This window comes from Nycticebus coucang, chromosome 6 (genome assembly GCF_027406575.1).
Source record: "Nycticebus coucang isolate mNycCou1 chromosome 6, mNycCou1.pri, whole genome shotgun sequence".
Classification (NCBI taxonomy): Eukaryota; Metazoa; Chordata; class Mammalia; order Primates; family Lorisidae; genus Nycticebus; species Nycticebus coucang.
Window position 1 is genome coordinate 50,011,900 of NC_069785.1, and position 21,340 is coordinate 50,033,239.

The 21,340-nt window shown below is 39.6% G+C and overlaps 1 protein-coding gene across 3 annotated transcripts in view; it reads left to right on the top strand.

Moving 5' to 3' along the window:
* SLC12A1 (solute carrier family 12 member 1) overlaps positions 1-21,340 on the top strand; it is a 98,691-nt gene that overhangs the window by 18,543 nt on the left and 58,808 nt on the right. Inside the window, exons 5-13 of one of the 3 annotated variants that reach the window (XM_053593938.1) lie at positions 31-126; positions 2,399-2,538; positions 3,538-3,648; positions 6,542-6,653; positions 8,734-8,861; positions 15,494-15,578; positions 18,731-18,882; positions 20,133-20,240; positions 20,561-20,684. In XM_053593938.1, the coding sequence (XP_053449913.1) occupies positions 31-126; positions 2,399-2,538; positions 3,538-3,648; positions 6,542-6,653; positions 8,734-8,861; positions 15,494-15,578; positions 18,731-18,882; positions 20,133-20,240; positions 20,561-20,684 (1,056 nt within the window). Of the gene's footprint in view, positions 1-30; positions 127-666; positions 763-2,398; positions 2,539-3,537; positions 3,649-6,541; positions 6,654-8,733; positions 8,862-15,493; positions 15,579-18,730; positions 18,883-20,132; positions 20,241-20,560; positions 20,685-21,340 lie in introns of all 3 variants that reach the window. The other 2 variants (XM_053593941.1, XM_053593939.1) reach the window with 2 other exon arrangements.

A 21,340-nucleotide genomic window follows, 5' to 3' on the forward strand; every position in this document is an offset into this window, starting at 1 on the left:
GCAGTATCTTCTATCTTTCATTGCTAACAGGTCTCGGAGTTGTCATAATTCTTCTTTCCACCACGGTAACTTCTATTACTGGGTTGTCAACTTCTGCAATAGCAACTAACGGGTTTGTCCGTGGAGGTAAAATCTCTAAGATATCTAATGCCCTCATCGGTTGCTACGGGTAGGCAAAAACTTTTTATATACTTCTTTTTGATGGGAACGAGAAAGTAGCCCAAGGTTCTTGAAGCCTGGCTAACGATTTGGAAGAGCCAGATGCAGAAGAAAACATAAGGTATGGCGCATATGATGGTCAGCCCCACACTGGTCAGCCCCATACTGGTCATCTCTAGTCTTGTTTCTAACAGATCTCTCTGGTACATTTCAGGTCATGCTTTACAGGTGTGCAAATCCCTTGAATAAACAGTTTATTTTTCAGGCTGGTCTGCCCACCTCTTGCTGGTGATTCTTCAAAAATGATTCCTGGACATGGCTTCAGTTTTAAAGTTTAGTACATTTCAGGTGCTTGCTAGACCTTCATGGCATGGGATCTTTTAGAACATTTCAGGTTTTCATAGAGAAACTGAACCTCCTGTGATGAGATTCAGCCGGCTGTCATGTGAAATGCTGGTGACTTCTCTCAGTACAGGAGCCAAACACCTTTCTTGGGGGCTTTTTCAGGTCTTGGATTCATCATCATTGGCCTGAGTGTGGTGGTGACGACACTCACAGGTATTTCTATGTCTGCTATTTGCACAAATGGCGTGGTAAGAGGAGGTAAGCCAATCAATTTACCTATGACCACAGACTCGATTGCTAGTAATGTGTGAAGTTGGTTTAGTATTAGAAGTGAAATTGGCATAATGCTCATTTGTTCCCACAGTCTTCAAACAAAATAGCACAAATTTAAACAGAAAGGCAAAAGCTTCTCAATTCAAATTAGGAGATCTCCAGAGAAGGTTTTTTTTGACCATTGCCTGTGATGAGATAATGTCTATCAAGTGGAGAGTGACCGTGTGTTTCGGAGGAAGACATGTTTCAGCAAAGTGCAAGGCTTCTTTGCATGAACATGGTTGGCTTTGTCTCAGGGCCCCTCAGTGTGGGTCCTCGGCAGCACCCGAGGTAGCGCTGCTGACAATTCCTACTCAGTAAACTGGTCCTGTGTCCAGCCCTCAGGATTCACCACAAACTGAGCTCTCAGTGGCTGGCAGGCATGGGGAGGTCATTCAAAAGAAAACAAATATATAAAAAAAGAGCTGCTTTCAAAACATGTAGGAGCAGGCAGGCCCAGGCAGTAGAGGAAGTGGATAAAGTTTATCGCTGTTCTTCCAACTTCCTTTCTTTGGTTCCCCGGGTTCTCTGCTTCGGAAGCTTATCCAGGTGTCCCTACTCAGAGCTTCCTAGAACACCACCCCACCCACGACACATCTCCACTCTCAACTCCTGCCTGGCTCTTATTGTGACCAAACCTACCTAGGTAACTGGCAGCTAATGTGTTTGACTAAAGGAAATAACAGGAATTTGCTCCAGCCAGATAGTATGTCACATTTTTAAAGAGAACTTTGACCCCTGAATCCAAAGGAATTACTACAGTGAAAGTAATTTCTTCACAGCCAAAAGTAATTTTGTTTTGTTTTTAGATGGGTTTGTGCCCATTCTGTCTACCTCTAAGACCAGCTCAGTATGAGCTACTAGCAACTAACGGTCCAGGCAGTTAGTCGACAAAGCTAGTTCAGTCTTTCATGCGCAGAAGCATGTGGACATATGTAAAACTACTTCTTTCAAGTCCAAGGGAGAAGCAATTGGTCCAAGTCCTCCCTACTTTTCTTCCCACTTGCTACCCCTCTACACACGAGTATTTGGCAATAATCACGTCTTGTCAAGCTAAAAACATAAAACTCCAGCTCTGATTTATAGGTGAGTAATATATAGCACCACACAGATATACATTCTGTTTTATGCAGCAAATACTGTACATACCAAAAAATTATATGTACTTTATCCATGTCATTTTCTACCCAGGCTTTCCTTTTTCCGGAATTTGGATATCAAATTTTACTTCAGTTGCATTATCAATTTGAGTATTCCAATGACCTTTTTTAAAGACAAAGCATTTGGGGGATAAAGTTTGCTGCGTTCTTATTTGTAGCATTTTTTTACATTTAGGCTTCAATAAATCGGGTTGATAAGTCAGGCTACTACTTCTATTGTAGATTATGTACGGAGTACAAATAAGGGCTACATTATTCATTAGGGTGACATGGGGTTCCTAAAGGAACTCATTCATTATGATAATTATTATTTATTTTTATTAGGATAATTAATATTTCAAATGTTCTCAGACCCTTAAAATCGTTGAGTCATATAAACTAGCAGCTCCACAAATGTAAATCATGCTCATTTCTCATTTCAGGTGGGGCCTACTACCTTATTTCCCGAAGTTTAGGTCCTGAGTTCGGGGGGTCCATAGGCTTGATCTTTGCTTTTGCCAATGCAGTGGCTGTTGCCATGTATGTGGTGGGGTTTGCTGAGACCGTGGTAGATCTTCTTAAGGTAATTAAAAGCTTTTCTTGTCTTCAGCTAAGCAAGATAATTCAGTTTAGTTTGCTTTTTCCAGGCACTAAGACATCAGATGATGGCAAGATGAAAGGAGAAAGTTGGATATAGTGGAAGGAGTCCTGGCCCTCAGCTTTACCAGCAGAGACTTTGGATCTATTAATCTGAACCCTGTTTTCCAAATGTATAACCTGGGCTAATAATACTATTTATTCTATGTATTTCATAGAAGCATCTACAAATCAAATGAAATAACATACATGAAATACTGTGTGATAGTTAAAACATTGGATAAGTAGTGGATATTGTTAACAGCAGTAATACTGATTATGGTATAGATTTCCAAAGAGAAAGAAAGTTCAGACATGAAAATAACTCCCTACAGAAAACTAGATATTTCCTGGTTTAGGTGACAGTCAGGGATGGCATGCATACAAGCATATTAATTACCTAGCATAACAACTAACTTCTAGTCTTTGTTCTGTGGCAAAGATAGCATTCACTGAGTTCAATGGGGAACAGTACCTATATTTGCAAATTAGATAAATAAATGAACTTGTAGTTCATAAGGTGTGTTATCTTCCAGAGCTGCTTTATTGGGTTTGTGCTGTGTATTCCTAAACTTAACTAATTTCCAATAGTCACACATGAACTACTCATTTTTTTTCCTCCAGGATTCCCCTTGACACACAAAAATAATCATTCTTCTGAAACAAAATACACTATGTGTGTGTTCATGTACTTTTCCTTTGTGTTACAATCTCTTTAAAAGCTGTGACTAGAATGAATCTCTAAAACTTCTAACTTTTAACCTTGGCTATCAAAGACCAATTATCACAGGGAAAAAATAATCTTCTAAAATTTATGAACACTTCCTTTTTGTATTATCCTATATGGCTCAGTGTACAGTATCTCTCTTAACTGTTAAATGCTGTTAACAAGACACACATGCAGAAAGCTGTATCTCTAACCACGTGACAATACTTTCCCCCCCAGGAGAGTGATTCCATGATGGTGGATCGAACCAATGACATCCGGATTATAGGCACCATCACTGTGGTGATTCTTTTAGGAATTTCAGTAGCTGGAATGGAATGGGAAGCAAAGGTGAATTTTTCAAAAATGATCTTACCAACAACTGCTGGTTAGGTTCGGAACAAATTGTAGGAATAGAAGGAACCCCATATTCAAAAAGAATCGCTGTTCCACCACATATTCCTTACCACCCCAGGGAAAGGAGGTCCAGTAGAAACAAGAGAAGAAATAGCAGGCTCCTGCAGTAATTAAAAAAAAAAAAAAAAGGAATTGCTGCTATTATTTGCCCTGGTGAAAGGTGAGCTCCAGGTGGAACACCACACCTCCAAAGCAGGAATTCCAGACAGTCTTGTCTGGCAGCTCCTGAGTCATGTGATAGAGACTGTGTTTTGTGGTTCTTTCTATTATCACTTGACATAGCCACCAGTGTAGCTGCCGTCTCCATGCACAGACCCCATGGGATTATAGAAGTGGTGCACACTGGACGGCTATGTCTCTCGATTATAAACCCTAGTGTCGGGCAGCGCCTGTGGCTCAGTGAGTAGGGCACTGGCTCCATATACTGAGGGTGGTGGGTTCAAACCCGGCCCCGGCCAAACTGCAACAAAAAAAAATAGCCGGGCGTTGTGGCAGGTCCTGTAGTCCCAGCTACTCAGGAGGCTGAGGCAAGAGAATCGCCTAAGCCCAGGAGTTGGAGGTTGCTGTGAGCTGTGTGACGCCATGGCACTCTATTGAGGGCGATAAAGTGAGACTCTGTTTCTACAAAAAAAAAACCCAAACAAACAAACCCTAGTGTCTCCTTTCAAGCTGCCCGTGGGTTCTGAAACCCAAAAGAAATGGCAGATGTGTTGGGATATGGTAAAAGAAGCAAAAACTGTCATTCTCTTCTGAAATCTAGTTTTGGCTTATGTTTGTCTTCTGAGGCAGAGTCTCAGTCTGTTGCCTTGGGTACAGTGCCATGGCATCATGATAGCTCACAGCAACCTCAAACTCTTAGGCTCAAATGATATTCTTGCCTCAGATGCCTGGCTAATTTTTCCTATATATATATATTTTTTTCTTTCTATTTTTAGTGGAGATAGGGTTTCCCTCTTGCTCAGGCTGGTTTTGAACTCCTGAGTTCAAGTATTCCACCTACCTCGGCCTCCCAAGAGCTAGGATTACAGGTGTGAGCCACTGCACCTGTCCTGACACACAATATTTCACCAGCAAGTTTGAAGGCACCCTAGGCTTTGGAACCAGAAATTATCTGGGTTTAACTAGTAATAAAACAGATCATAAATTTCTGAATGACAAAAAGCATGAATTTTGCATCCTCTGTAACTCCCTCCAGTGGTTGGTGCGATTGAAAATGTTCCTGTGTGCCTCAAGATGAAGGGACCACAATCCATCACAAGAGATGGAAAGATGGAAAGCTGAAGCCTCTCACCCATACAAGGCAACAGGAGACACTCCTATGTGGCATTTATTTGTGGGTTATACATTCACATATTAACTAAAAATGTATTAAGTGCCTGCAGGTGCTGAGCATTCCGCTAGCCACTTTAAGTGCAGGTGTGACCAAAACAGCCAGAATCCCTGCCTTTGTTCAGCATATAGTCTGTAGATAGAGGAGTGATAAACAAGTAAACAAATACATATAAAATCATAAATTGTGAAAAGCACTTTGAAGGAAATAAACAAGACACTCAGAAAAAAAGAAAAATCAGAGGAAACTTCTTTTAGATGACTTGATTCCGAGAGGAGGCAATGAAGCTCATTGGCAGGAGAAGGTAGTAGTTACCTCTCCTGCTTTGTGGTTGGAGTGGATTTGAATGTGGTCTTCATATTTCTGTGACCTTGAATAAGTTATTTAACCTCTTTGTGCCTTAGGTTCTTTTTATCTTTAAAAGATAGATGATAAAATTATCTATTTCAGAGGTTTATTAGTTTGTTGGCGGTATTATTCACCTAAACGAATACAGGTCAAGTTAGGTCTGAATCTGTTCTGTTGTAAGCCCTCATGGACACAGAGCTGTTATTATTTAGATTAAGGGATCAAGAAAGGCCCCACTGAGAAGGTAACTGAGACTTAAAGGATGAGAAGGCAATGGCTACGCAGTGTAGGGTGAAGTGTGTGTTCCAGGGAGCAGGAAGAGTACACGGCAACCCCAAGCCCAGAAACACCTGCAAGTGCTAGAGAAACAGAAGGAACACCATTTGGCTGGTCAACTTTGCAGACCACTGGTACCGAGGGCACAGCGGCACCCTGACCTCAGGTGCACTGCGTGTCATTGGGATTCTGGAATTGTCTGTGTTCTCATACTCCTGCAAGAGCACTAGGAAGAGGAAGAACCCACAGGGGCTCTGCCTAGAGAAAACTCAGGTCTGCCAGTGTTGAAACCTTTGGCTTCATTTACATTCCTGGGACATTATGATTGATGTGATTTGGAATGTTCTTCAAATGTCACCCTCAAGTGTCCAAGCACATGCTCCCATTGAAAACACAGCATTTAGGCCAGGCACAGTGGCTCTTGCCTATAATCCTAGCACTCTAAGAGGCTGAGGGAGGTGGACTGCCTGAGCAAGGGCAAGTCCCCATCTCTACTGAAAATAGAAAAACTAGCCAGCTGTTATGGCAGGCACCTATAGTACCAGCTACTCAGGAGGCTGAGGCAAGAGGGTCACTCAAGCCCAAGAGTTTGAGGTTGCTGCGAGCTGTGATGCCATGGCACTCTACTGAGGGTGACAAAGTGAGACTCTATCTCAAAAAAGAAAAGAAAGAAAGAAAAAAGAAAATGTAGTATCTATATCCAGAAAGAATAGGCTTTTAAAGATGGTATTCTATAAGGATGTGTGGATTATCTATTTGGGTAGCACAGTCTTAACTATAGTAATCTCTCTAGTGGACCACTACAAGTTTTCTAATTAAGTAGAAGGTTGTTGAATATATGTAACTTGGTCTCTGTTCACTTTGCCATTGCAGGCTCAGGTGATTCTTCTGGTCATTCTTCTCATTGCTATTGCAGACTTCTTCATTGGAACTGTCATTCCATCCAACAATGAGAAAAAGTCCAGAGGTTTCTTTAATTACCAAGGTACATGTTACAAATTTGCGGGTTTCTCAATTAATGGTTCTCCATTGCCCCCTTTGTTAGCATCCCCCGCCCCCTTAACCCCAGCTGTAAGAATGCTGGTGTGGTCCTGGGAAGAGCCTGGAGTTGGATTCAGGAGACCTAGGGCTGGGAATCAGCTCTTCCACTTACCAACTAGATGGATCACCTAATGTTCTGGGTCTCAGATTCTCCTGCTAAAGTATGGTGATAATAATTATTTCCCAATGGTGGTCTGAAAAGCAGATAAGATAGTGGATATGAAAGTGTCTTATAAACCTTGCAGTGCGGGACAAATTGTGTTTCCATCAAATAAGAGGAAAAAAGAGAGTATGTACAGTAAAAGAGAATAGCTTGAACACCCTCTAGAGGTGGGAGGCCTTCTGGCAGGTAAAAAATAAACAAAAACAAAAAGAATAGCTTGGATAAATTGTTCAATCATTTCAGAGGACTGTCATCAAATATAGACTTTTTTCCCCTTATTGCTAGACTTTTTTCACCTTGTTTACCTATGGCATTACTAGGTAAGCATCGCTGTCAACTTTCCAGGCATAAAAGATCGTAAGAGTTACTTAGCGTAGCATCCTGAGATAATGTCACTGTTTCTCCCATTCTTCTCCTCCCATCTATGTGTTCTTGTCTTTTCTCTCTAGCCTACTCAAGATCGACTGTCAAGGGTTCTTTTTTAAATACTTCCCTTCATTATTTACTCAGTTGTCAGTATTTGTTTCCTTTTCATGTCACGTCATCCCTTTCTTCCTGATTCTTTTTCCTCTAAAGACTATCTTGCTTGCTTTGCATGTTAACATTTTTTTCTATCCTTTTTCCTCTGCTATTTCTAATGCGTTTTTTGATGCTTGACTCTTTTCTTCCTTATTTTATACCCCAAATTCACCTTTTTCTTCCTCCTCTTTTCTTCTTTTTCCTTTCTGTTTTTCTTCTAGATGTTTTCTTTTTTATTTAGATACTTTGGTGACAATGTGTGGGATCGTATTATGTTATGAACAAAACTCCTCCCTATTTTATTCTCCCAGACTGAAAATGTGGCATAAGGATCTAAGATTCGATTTCTGGGAAAGAAGAGTAAAGAGATTAAAACTTTAGTAGCCTCACCCACAAGGTTCTTAAATGATTGGGGGAAAAGGCATAGAAAACAGTGTGCTGATTGTTTAAACTGTCCACGTGAGAATGTACTTGTCTGTGTGTGGCAGGGGTTGTGTGGGAATGTGTGTGGTATTTTTGTGAGTTTGCCTGTCTGGTATATTGAGAGAATGCTTCATCTCTTCCTGCTTTGATCTATTCTAAATCCTAAGAAAATCAGGCAACCTGGGTCTCTGTTGGCAGAAAATGACTGATTTGTTAGAGCTACGTCCTAGAAATCTAAAATCTCAAGATATATTTTGATTCTTGCCAATTATAAACATCAGGTTCATCAGGAGTATACCAACCAACAACTTCAAGTTTATTATATTTAGCATATAGTTGTGGTCCTAACCCTGTGGGCCATGGACTAGTCTGATCTGTAGCTTGTTAGGAACTGGGCCACACAGCAGAAGGTGAACGGCAGGCAAGGGAAGGAAGCTTCTTGTGTATTTGCAGCCTCTTCCCATCACTCACATCACCGCCTGAGCTCTGCCTCCTGGCAGATCAATGGCCGCATTAGATTCTCATAGGAGTGCGAACCCTACCGTAAATCGTGCATGTGAGGGATCTAAGTTGTGTGCTGCTTATGAGAATCTAATGCCTGATGACCTGAGGTAGAGCTGAGGGGGTGATGCTAACACTGGGGAGTGGCTGCAAATACTGATTATCATTAGCAGAGAGGTTTAATTGCACAGAGACCGTAACAGATCAATTGCTTACGGACTCATTTCCAAACCCTACTCTGCCTTGCGGTCCATGGAAAAATTGTCTTCCATGAAACTGGCCCCAGGTGTCAGGGGACTACTGGCATTTAGGAATAAATTTGCATTTCGGGCTATGGGAGCAAAAGGTAAATTTGCCTCTGACTCTGTTAACAAAAAAAAAAGTCAACATGATAATTTTCTCATAATTTGTTTTGCAGCATCAATATTTGCAGAAAATTTTGGGCCAAGCTTCACAAAAAATGAAGGCTTCTTCTCTGTCTTTGCCATTTTTTTCCCAGCAGCTACAGGGATTCTTGCTGGAGCTAATATTTCAGGAGATTTGGAGGTATGTTGTTTTTACATGAGAGGTGGTCATGATGGTATAGTTGGTGATTAGCACAAGGAGCTTTTTTTCTTTTATTAAATCATAACTGTGTACACTGATGCATTTATGGGGTTTAGTGTACTGATTTGATATACAATGTGAGATGCTTACATTGAACTTCTTAACACATCCATCACCTCACTTATTTGTTGTGGTAAAACAATTATACTCTTTTCTTAATAGTTTTGAAATGTACCATTGCATTATGCACATTAGGTGAGGTCCCCCCAAATATCCTCCCTCCTCCCACTTTCCCCTCCCTTCCCCTCTTTCTCCTCTTCCTTTCTACTTTCTGGAAGTAGTTAAGTTTTACTATTCGTATGAATGTGACTGTATCGCTCTATAGAGTCACAATTATAAGATTTCTGTAAAATTTCCTGGTTATTTGAAAATTCTCTCTTTTAATGCCAAATTTGGACTCCCACTACAGATAATTCTTCCAAAGGTTTTATTCAGTGATATCAGAAGAACAGAGTATATTGATAATGTGTCATAATTCTAACAAAATGATTATAATTCAGTAAAAAATTACTGGAACCATTCTTTGTCTTTTAAGCTTAATAATGAATGAGATCATGACACATTCATGAAAGAGTGAAAACAAAACAAAGAAATACGACCACATTATTATTTAGCACTCTATTCCTGTTATTCTATGTTAAGTACTATATAGAACATTGTCTGAGTCAGGATATTGGAATATTATAAAAGACCAGTAACAGTGGGCTAAACAAGATAAAAGCTTGTTTTTCTAATGCATAAAAATTTGAGTTCACTCAAGTGTGGCAGTACACATGGCTGGTTCCTGAGTAGTGCCAGCTACTAAGGAACCTGAAGCTGGAGGATTGCTTGGGCCTAAGAGTTTCAGGCTAACCTGGGCAACACAGCAAGACCATTTTTATTTAAAAATAATAATTGTATACATATATTAATATATATATAAACCTCATGAGCCATCCAGTAGAGTAAGAAAGGTCTTCTCCAAAAGGTAGTCCAGCAACCAAGATAACTTCTCTTGTTTCACCTTATCATGGGGTTTGTCCTCATCTTCAAGGTTCAAGATGACCGATCATTTCCAACATTGCATTCCAGTCCACAGGAAGGAAAATAAGGAAGTAGAGGGCATGCAATTCCTGGAACTTGCACGAATCACTCCTGCTCACATTCCATTGGCCAGAATTTAGTCTTATGGCCTTACCTTGTTGCAAAGGTTGCTGGGAAATGTAGTTTCTAGCTAGGTAGCCACATCTCCAGATAAAAGTTTAGGAAATTCTAGTATTAAAAAGAAGAAAGTGAGGATGGATAATAGGGGACAATAGGCAGTCTCTACCAGACACAGAAAAAAGTAGAAGACACAGGTTCTTACCTCAAAAAATTTATATTCAACTTTGGAAAACAAGAAATACTTTTAAGAGTCATCAGAAGATGTGTATAGGGCAGCGCCTGTGGCTCAGTGAGTAGGGCACCAGCCCCATATGCCGAGGGTGGCGGGTTCAAACCCAGCCCCAGCCAAACTGCAACCAAAAAATAGCCGGGCATTGTGGCGGGCACCTGTAGTCCCAGCTACTCAGGAGGCTGAGGCAGGAGAATCGCTTAAGCCCAGGAGTTGGAGGTTGCTGTGAGCTGTGTGAGGCCACGGCACTCTACCCGAGGGCGGTACAGTGAGACTCTGTCTCTACAAAAAAAAAAGAAGATGTGTATAAATGAAAACCATATGCACTGTCCAAGTGGGTTGTGAAATAAAAATACTAAATGAATAATTGTTAATTGCTAGTCAGGGATGATTTCCTGAAGGAAGTAACTTTTGAACCTGAATGTAAAGCAAGGCTCGATGCTGACTATCGGTGCAATTTGTATTTGTAAGAATATTTCTGGGAGAGAAGATGGCAGGAATAGTCAGGCATGAGGAGACCGGGGACAGTGAGGAGTCCCTTGCACCTCCGTGGAGAAATCCTGATGAGGCTGGGTCCCTTTAAGGCCAGGACAAACAACTCAGGGAAGGACATGAGTGAGAGCTGCCCGCCCAAGAACAGCAGTTCTCAACCTGTGGGTCATGATCCACAGGAACTGTATTAAAGGGCTGCAGCATTAGGAAGGTTGAGAACCACTTCCCTAGAATATAACTCCATGATTTCCAGCATGAGTGACCTTCTGATGGACTTGATCAACACATTTAATTTTTTTTTGAAAAGCTCAAACTTTTCAACAACAAAAACAAACAAATGGGATTTAATTAAACTGAAAAGCTTCTGTATAGCTAAGGAGACACCAACTAAAGCAAATAGACAACCTACCCAATGGGAAAGGATATTTGCATATTTTGAATCAGACAAAAGCTTAATAACTAGGGTCTATAGAGAACTTAAATTAATCCACATGAAAATAGCCAACAATCCCATAAATCAATGGGGAAGAGAAATAACAGAACCTTCTATAAAGAAGACAGACGAATGGCTAGCAAACATGAAAAAATGCTCATCATCCCTAATTATTAGAGAAATGCAAATTAAAACCGCCCTGAGATATTATTTAACCCCAGCAAGAATGGCCCATATCACAAAATCTCAAAACTACAGATGCTGGCGTGGATGTGGAAAGAAAGGAACACTTTTACACTGCTGGTGGAACAGCAAACTAATACCTTTTTGGAAGAAAGTATGGAGAACCCTCAAAGAACGCAAGCCAGATCTCCCATTTGATCCTGCAATCCCATAATGGGCATCTATTCCAGAAGGAAAAAAAAAAACCTTTTATTATAAAGACACTTGTACTAGACTGTTTATCGCAGTTCAATTTATAATCGCCAAAATGTGGAAACAGCCTAAATGCTCACCAACTCAGGAATGGATTAACAAGCTGTGGTATATGTACACCATGGAATACTATTCAGCCATTTAAAAAAATGGAGATTTTGCAGGATTTGTATTAACCTGGATGGAGGTGGAAAAGTGGAACACATTATTCTTAGTGAAGCATCACAGGAATGGAGAAGCATGAATCCTATGTATTTAACTTTGATTTGAGGACAATTAATGACATTAATGACATGGTGGGGCTAGAGGAAGGGGAGAGCAGATAGTGAAGGAGGGAGGGGGTGGGGGAAAGAAAAAGGAAAGAAAAAAAAAGAAAAGAAAATAGCAACTAATTCTCATGTAAGTTGGATTTAATTTTGACCAAAGTACATTATTTGAACAATAATTTTTATTCAACTTGTTAATGTTGTTTAGGAGATTACATCATCATTTATAAGTGAAATATGTTTGTAATTTCCCTTTATAATAATATATTTTTTCCAATTTTAATATCAGGTATACCAGATGAAGTAGAATAAATTTGAAGTATTTCTTCTTTTTCTATTGTCTATAAGATTTGGCATGATCTGTTTTTGAAATTATCTTCTATTTTTATTTATAAATATTAGTTGTCTATTTTTTGAGACTTTGGAAAAATTAAAAATAAAAAATAAAAATGACAAAATTTTTAATAGAAACTTCACAAAAGAAGATATTCAGAGGCAAATAAGCACATGACAAGTTCTCGATATCATTAGTTATTAGATAATTAAAAAAAAAAAAAAGGAAAGAAATAGCTGATTGTAAGACAGGGGCAGGAAGCATATAAAATGAGCCTGGAAAAGCTTATCTTGGCAGAAAGTAAAGAAGTTTCTAAAAACAAATCAAAACATGAGAAAATAGTAATCCATCAAAAGGATATAGGAGCCAAATGATAGAGGCCACAGTGGCAAAAGCTGAAACCATTTGTTCAACAAAATAAATAAAGTAGTATTGGGTTATATCTCAAATTACAAAATAAATATTCATGATTCAACACTAATATAAAACAGTGATTATAAAAAATAAATAAATAATGATGAGATGATAAATAACCCAAGGACAATGACCAATCACACAGATACTTTATTCTAAGGAGTGGGAACAAAACTGTCAGTCTTTAAGGGTCAGCTAAACATAGTGACCTTTTTTGATAGAGTACAGTATGGAAAAGATGATATAAGAATTTTAAAGTGGATAAATATGGCAAGCATCATTTGAACAAAATCAAGGTCAACATCAGAAGTTGTAAGTAATGCAGAGAGTACATAGCTTTGTCATAATAGGACGAAATGGCAATGGAAGTCTGGTGTTGTCCCCTCAAAATATACATAACTCCAGTCTAATTATGAGACAAACATAAGACAAATTACAATAGAGGAGCATCCCATAAAATGTTTGACAAGTTAATTTTCAAAACTACTGAAGGCATCAATATAAAAGTCTGAGAAACTATCACAAATAAGAGGATCCAAAGGAAATATAGTATTCTGGTTCAGTTCCTGCATAGTAAAAAGAACATTGGGTAAAAACCAAGAGAATCTGGATGAAGCATGATGGCCTTGATATGATAAGGATGTATTCACATTATTTTATTAATTTTAATAAGCATACTATAGTAAAGTAAGATGCTAATAGTGGGGTGGGGGGCTAAGCAGCTGACGATGTGTTTAATAGGTACTATCTTCTCAATTTCTCTGTAAATCTAAAACTTTAACAAAAGTATACTAAAAAAAAAAAAATCAAGCTGACCAAAACCAATTAACCAAAAAGAATGCTGCTGAAAATTATTTGGTTGAACAAACTTGGTTAATAGTAAAATTTAGAGTACTACTGTCTTGTTTGGATATGAACCAACGACATACTATATTTGAAAGTCAGTGGTATTATTTCTACTATTAAACATTATTTGCTAAATAGCCATTATCTAATTGATTTCTTCTATAAGTTTTTTAAATAACCAGTTTCTCCTTTTTATTTCAAAATATTAAGGGGGAACAAACGTTTTACTTACATGGATTGCTTTTGTAATGCTTGAATCATAGCTATAACCATGCCTAAAATATAACTAACGTTTCTTATACCCATTGGAAAGGTTTTTGCCCTTCCCATTATTACTCCTACCTCCTGCGGAATTTCCACTGCATTTCACTTCCTCCTGTACATATGTGTGCTCATCAGTTAGCTCCAATTTAATAGCAAGTATATGTTGTGTTCGTTTTTTCATTCTTTAGATACTTCACGGAGGATAGTGGTCTCTAGTTTCATCTACATTGTTGCAAAAGACATTAATGCACTCTTTTTATAGCTAAATAATACTAGGTAGTGTACATATATATATAGACACCACATTTTGTTCATCTGCTCATAAGTTAATTGGGTCTTGGGTTGATTGCACATCTTTGCAATTGTGAAATGTACTGCAATAAACATTTGAATGTAGGTGCAAAAAAAACAAAAAAAAAGACAAGCTCAAACTTTTTCTGTATTGATTGCTTATTTATATTGATGAGTCTCGGGTGGTGCCTGTGGCTCAAGGAGTAGGGCGCCGGCCCCATATACCAGAGGTGGCAAGTTCGAACCTGATCCCAGCCCCCCCCCAAAAAAAAGTATATTGATGAGTCTCGTGTCCTCTGGTGGGATGACTAATGCCTACTGAGATTGTGCGTTTCTCAATTCAATATTTATTGATTCCTACTGTATGCCAGGCACCAGCTTGCATAAGCAGTGAATACATTAAAATTTCTATTTAATAATCCCTGTTAAGTTGAATTGAATATAATGCAATGTGCTCCTTAGAAATTGATTTAATATGATTTAGCGCCCAAAAATAGGATATAAAATGGCAAATTAAATATGATGTGAACTCAACTCAGTGTATGTATATATACATTTATAAGCAAGAGAAAAAAACATTTTCTGGTATAAGCTTGAATTTGTCTCTTTCTTTACGCCTGTTTGTGAAAATTAAGTATCTCCCATTCAGTCGACTAGATTCCAATTAGGGAACTAAAGGGATTGAAGAAGTTAGTAGATCATCCTTTTTGTTCAAAAACAAAGGGATTTTTTAAAAACGCAAGCCTGGGCGGCGCCTGTGGCTCAGTCAGTAGGGTGCCGGCCCCATATACCGAGGGTGGCAGGTTCAAACCCGGCCCCGGCCAAACTGCAACCAAAAAAATAGCCGGGCGTTGTGGCGCACGCCTGTAGTCCCAGCTACTCGGGAGGCTGAGGCAAGAAATCGCTTAAGCCCAGGAGTTGGAGGTTGCTGTGAGCTGTGTGAGGCCACGGCACTCTACCGAGGGCCATAAAGTGAGACTCTGTCTCTACAAAAAAAAAAAAAATGCAAGCCTAAGCTCAGTATAAAACAAATACACACAAACACACAGATCTCTTCAACATACCAGGATATGAAATGGCAATGGAAGTCTGGTGATTTCACAAGGCAATGTGAAATTCACAGTAGATAGAGGGAAAGGAGAGGTCTTGGTGAGTGAACTACACCCAGTGTTGAAAACTCCCTTCTGGACACATAGAGTTCTCTTCCGTTCAGCTCAAAGTTTTATAGATTTCTTTATTCACTCTGGGCATCTTGTCTTTGTTCAGAAAAAACCTTGAGTTCACCACCTTGCCATTTGCTTAATTTTTTCCTCAGAACTCACCTCCAGAGGGTAGCCTCAAAATTCAAAAAAACAGAAATAACTCCATGCAATTTGTTTCTTATTGCTCCCCATGTTCTCCTATCTCCACCTTCTTTTTTCAAAGGATCCTCAAGATGCCATCCCCAGAGGAACCATGCTGGCCATTTTCATCACCACTGTCGCTTACCTGGGGGTTGCTATCTGTGTAGGTAAGTGGTATGTCGCTGGTGTCAGAGACTCAGAATCACAAGGGATCCAGTTGTTCTTCACGTCTAGGGGGCTTTCCATGGAGTATAAGAAGAAAAGTTTTATAAAAGGCAACAAATTTAATTTCCTTCTTGGTTTGGATGCTTTAAGGGTTTAAATGCAATTAAGCTGTAACATATATGTCTCTGAGTCAGGGCAAGAGTAAAGCTAATCAAACTGTCGTTCTGCCTGAACACAAAGAGGGTCCCAGTTTCCTTCCCTAGGTGAGAAGCCCGCTACTGAGGAAGCTGCCACTTCCAGCCCATACTTTCCTTGCCCTAGGACACAGGTGAGAAACAGAGCAAAGAAGCAAAAAACAAACCAAGCAAACAAAACAGCCTCAAGAATGCATATAGGATGTGGAATTTATGATTTTGTCTCATCTTTACACTGCTATCCCTAATATGGAAATGTCACTGTCACCAATTGGCAGGAAATCAGAAAAAGACCCAGCTGCTGGCAGTGTGAGCATCCAGCCCCTACATTGCTCGGTGAACAGAAAATATGTCTTCACCTGCTGTTCCCGGGGCTGACTTTGGTTCCACCTGCTGCCTATAGCCACACCTCCTCCTGGTTGGGAATTGCCTCATACTGTTGTCATAGTAGGGGAAAAAGAAATGTTCCCCAACATTCAGAGAAGGATACTCTTTTCTGTGTACACTAGAGAATATAGCCCCAGGCTGGACCCCTGTGGAAACTAAAGTTTGCATCCCAGGCTTTCTCTGCTTACTATAAGGGAAATTGGCAAAGTGCATACATCTTGAGCTGGGTTCTGGAGATAAAAGCAAAAAACAAAAACCAAAAACCTTAGATTCTTGCCTGCCTCTTATTGGAAGAAATTGAATATGTTAATGTATTGGTGTGGCAGGTCTGAGCTTAATAACATGCACAGAGATTTAGTTTCAATGTTTTAGAAAATCACATTTTAAAATGACATTGAAACCCAAGGTTAAATTTTTCAAATTATTTTTTCTTTTTACTTTTTTTAACTCACAGTAAAAATGAGGAAATAAGTAAAGTTATAGATCTGATATCAGAGATTCTTTTCGTTTTTGCCCCTGGTGGGTAGAAAAATCTGTGTTTCTGTACTTTTCTCAGGTAAGAGTATAGGCCTAGGGTCAATGGCTTGTCTCTAGTGCAGTGATGGGTCATGACCTGGCTCATGGGAATTTGGAGAAATCGGTTATGCAGAGGTTAAAATATAGGATTCAGGGCGGTGCCTGTGGCTCAAGGAGTAGGGCGCCGGTCCCATATGCCGGAGGTGGCGGGTTCAAACCTAGCCCTGGCCAAAAAAAAAAAAAAAAAAAAAAAAATATATATATATATATAGGATTCAGAAAAGTCAGTTCAACATAAATGAACAGTGCAGGCTCAGCACCTGAAGCTCAGCAGCTAGGGTACCAGCCACATACACTGGGGCTGGCGGTTTCAAACCCAGCCCAGGTCTGCCAAACAACAATGACAACTACAACAAAAAAATAGCTGGGCATAGTGGCAGGTGCCTATAGTCCCAGCTACTTGGGAGGCTGAGGCAAGAGAATCTCTTAAGCCCAAGAGTTTAAGGTTGCTGTGAGCTGTGATGCCACAGCATTCTACCAAGGGCGACATAGTGAGACTGTCTAAAAAAAAAAATAAATGAACAGTGCAAAGAGGTAAAACCTGGGATGGATAGTTCAGCGTGGCAGTCTACATCTGTAATTTCAGGTGTTTAAGCAGAGGCTGACAGGCCATCTTTCAAGACTGTGATAAAAAGGATTTCTTTTTTTTTAATAAAAAGGATTTCTGCACTGATTATTTTAAATGGCTTTTCAACTCTAAGATTCTGTGATTTTTAAGTCATTTTCAGATTTAAAAAAAAAAATGTGAATTCCCTGGCTAAGATTGAGGGTTCTTAGCAGTTCCTGTCACTGGGACCTCTCTTAAAGTTATTACCAAGGAATGGGAATTCACCCTGGGTGGAGTTTGAAAAGCAAAGTGAACAGGTTTATAAGTTGGCATTTATTTTGTAAAATATTTATTCTTCGTGTAGTTCAAAAGTTTCTTTTTCATATGTATACTCAAATGTTTCAATAATCCTGCCAAATACGTACTGACAAGTATTACACTTAGAAAAACTCATCAGGAGAGTCAGGGATTTCAAGAGCCTTTTAAGTGTTCGTATTCCATTTCTGAGAATCTATCCTAGAAAAATATTGTGAAATAAAGAAGATTTATTTTATGCATAAACATGTGCATCATAGAATTTTTATAATAGAAAATAACAAAAACACTCAAATGTATGAAAATAATGGTATAGATAAACTGAGAGAAATATTTGATAAATATTATTTGGCCATAACCTGGGAGATCTTACTAGTTTATCCTAAAACATTTCCTTTATTATTTAAACCATTAAATTTATATGTAAATTACAGCTATAATTCTGTTTTAAAAACTATGCAAAGGCTAGGTGAGGTGGCTCACAGCTGTAATCCTAGTACTCTGGGAGGCCAAGGCAGATGGATTGCTTGAGCTGGGGAACTTAAGACTAGCCTGAGCAAGAGCGACACCTTGCCTGTACAAAAAATAGAAAAATTAGCAGGCATCATGGTGAGCACCCGTAGCCCCAGCTACTCAGGAGGCTGAGGCAGAAGGATCATTTGAGTCCAGGAGTTTGAGATTGTTGTGAGCTATGATGACACATCACTCAGCCTTCGTTCTCTAAACTAGAATTTCATAATGCCATTCCCTGGTTCTTTTGCAGATGAGGAAACAAACCCTTCTACTTGGAAAACACTCATTCAGTAAAGTAAGCCAGAAATATGAATTGAGTGTGTACTATTATCAAAGCAACTACAAGTGTATTTTAAGAGATCAGAAGTTAAGACATTCTCAACTCCCACCAGCCAAACCTACACCACACAGAGAGTTGAAATGGCAGCCTCTTACAGACAGGGGGCGCTCCCAGGGCTCAGAGAATGTGAGCATTCAGTTACCATGTCTCAATAAGCATTAGGCCAGGAAATCAACCTGTTCAGACTCAGAGTAAACTAAGTATGTTTTTGGAATGGTTTTTTATTTAAACTAAGGGAGCAGAACACTTATAAAGAATGACAAGCTACGGTTGTTTCCACAGGAGCCTGTGTGGTTCGAGATGCCACGGGGAGCTTGAATGACACTGTCATTTCTGGAATGAACTGCAATGGTTCAGCAGCCTGTGGGCTGGGTTACGACTTCTCCAGATGTCAACATGAACCATGTCCTTATGGGCTGATGAACAATTTCCAGGTTCGAATCGCAAAAAAAGAAATGTCATGTTTATTGTTGTGGTTTTCGTTTTTGGAACATCATGTATAATAAGGCGTTTGAATCTGCACTGACCAATTATCAACAGATATGAATTCAGCAAGGAATAATCCATGTGAGGAGAGGGATCACACAGGCATTGTGCAGCAGCAATGCTGTGGTTACATTTCTTGTGGTGGGGGGAGGGTGCTAGGCGGTCGTATGAAATGCACCACCAGGGAGATATCGCCACCGCCCTTTGTGTCTTCCAATAGGTTATGGAAGATTTTATGGTGGGAAGGAGGAGTTTAGATTAGTTAGCACTCTGAGTGCATTTCATGCGTGGGCTTCCACTTAGGAAAAGCCTTAGAGGTGGCTCTGGAGAGCCTGGAAGATAAGGCTGAGAGAGAAATTGTGAGTGACAAGAGTAGGGCAGTAAATGAGAGGGAAGGAACAAGGGAAGTTGGGAAAACTGGAGAACTTGAAACATTAATTTGTCTGCATGATGGGTGAGCAGAGAGAGAAGTAAATTTGACGTGAAAGCTTCATTCATCTATTTTAACAATCAACAAAGAGAAATTAACTCAGCTGAAATCATTATTCCAAAATATGACTTAAATGGATAGAATCTCATCATGTCTCAGATCTAAAATTATGTTTAATGAGCACAGAAAAGCAAAGATTTGAAGGGCCTCTATGTGCAGGAAGAAGAAAGGTTAATGTCTTTTAAAAGCCTAGTAAACAGCTAGAACCCCTCCCCAAACCTTTTTAAAACAGCACTTTCTGATAGATAGAATTCCCCATCATCAAAGAAACATGTAACCACAAAGAACAGAGGGAAGAAATGTACCTAAAATCCTTGAAATGGAGCAGTGCCTGTAGCTCAAAGGAATAGGGCACCAGCCCCATATGCCAGAGGTGGCAGGTTCAAACCCAGCCCTGGCCAAAAACTGCAAAAAAAAAAACACCTTAAAATCATTTCTTTCTTTATTCTTTTTAGTATCTTCTACATATATTGAAGTGAACATTGACTATTTTATAGAGGACAAAAAAGGCCATTTCCATTTTGAAAAAATAAAATTAAGAACTTGAGAATGAAGCGGGGGGCAGGGGGAGAATCCAGTTAGAAGCAATTAGCTTACACAAGAGATTCCCATTTTTGGAAAGTGGAAAGTGGAAATTTATTCATTTACATAAATTTTTGGTTACTTTTCTGTTGGATGAGTCTCCCGATTTGAACCTCTCTTCCCAAGGTCATGAGCATGGTGTCCGGGTTTGGCCCCCTCATCACTGCTGGAATCTTTTCTGCAACGCTGTCCTCTGCCTTGGCTTCCCTGGTCAGCGCTCCCAAAGTGTTCCAGGTAATACATGCCCAAGAGCATGTTTTTCTCCCTGTCGCCGTTGCCACTGAATGTGGATGAAGCTGAGATAGTCATTCTCACTGGCAGTCATTTTCCATCATTTTCTGCACCAGTTAATGTTTGCATCTGGCTCAAGTGCGATGTCTGCCACATAGTCAAGATCGATGCAAATAATATAAAGAATGATAAACTGCACTGTGAGCGTGTGCCCCACATTGTGTGCCACTTAATCTTTCGCCAAATATTCTTGTTTGAATCACCCAGAGAGAACAACTGTGCATAGATATAAATGACAAATTGCTCCTCTTCTTTTCCGTTAGGCTCTGTGCAAGGACAACATCTACAAAGCCCTGCAGTTCTTTGCAAAAGGATATGGGAAAAACAACGAGCCCCTGAGAGGATATATTCTCACTTTTCTTATAGCCATGGCGTTTATTCTTATCGGTTTGTAGTTTTCTTGTTCTTACTAAGAGCCAGTGAATTATTCTGATGACTCCTAGAGTTTTCCTTTTAGTTTGAGAAATGACCCGTTTTATGTTTAAGATCCCATTTGGGAATATTGGAGTCTGTCTAAGAAGGAAATGAGAAATCCTTGTGTGTAGAAGGCCTTTAAGGAACTGGAAGTAGATGTTGGCCTTTTATCTATCCTTGAAATCTGAGGGTTGGAAATGCATCCAACCAAATGAAACTGAATCCTTTCTGCGATCTGCCTGAGCCTAATGCCAGAGTCCCCCCGGCTGGTGTACTTACTGGCCTGGTAGCTAACAGAATTTAATTCTGTTTGGTAGCTAACAGAATTGAATCGTCACCGCTGGTATTTCTCAAAATGTGCTCCATTGACTATATCACAGTTGCCCAGGGTGTTTGTCAATGTGCAAAGATTTTAGGCTTCATTCTAGAGTTACTGAACCAAAATCTCTGAAGATAAACAATCTGCATTTGACGACCTCCTCAAGACACCACTAGTATTTGAGAAACACTTCCCCAGTGATACAGAAACAGCCACACAATTGTGGAGAGGTATATTCATCAACTTCAGGCTGCAAGTCCTTGTTCCTCCCTAAGGGCCACCTTTGCTGATGAGCACATCAGAGTAAAGA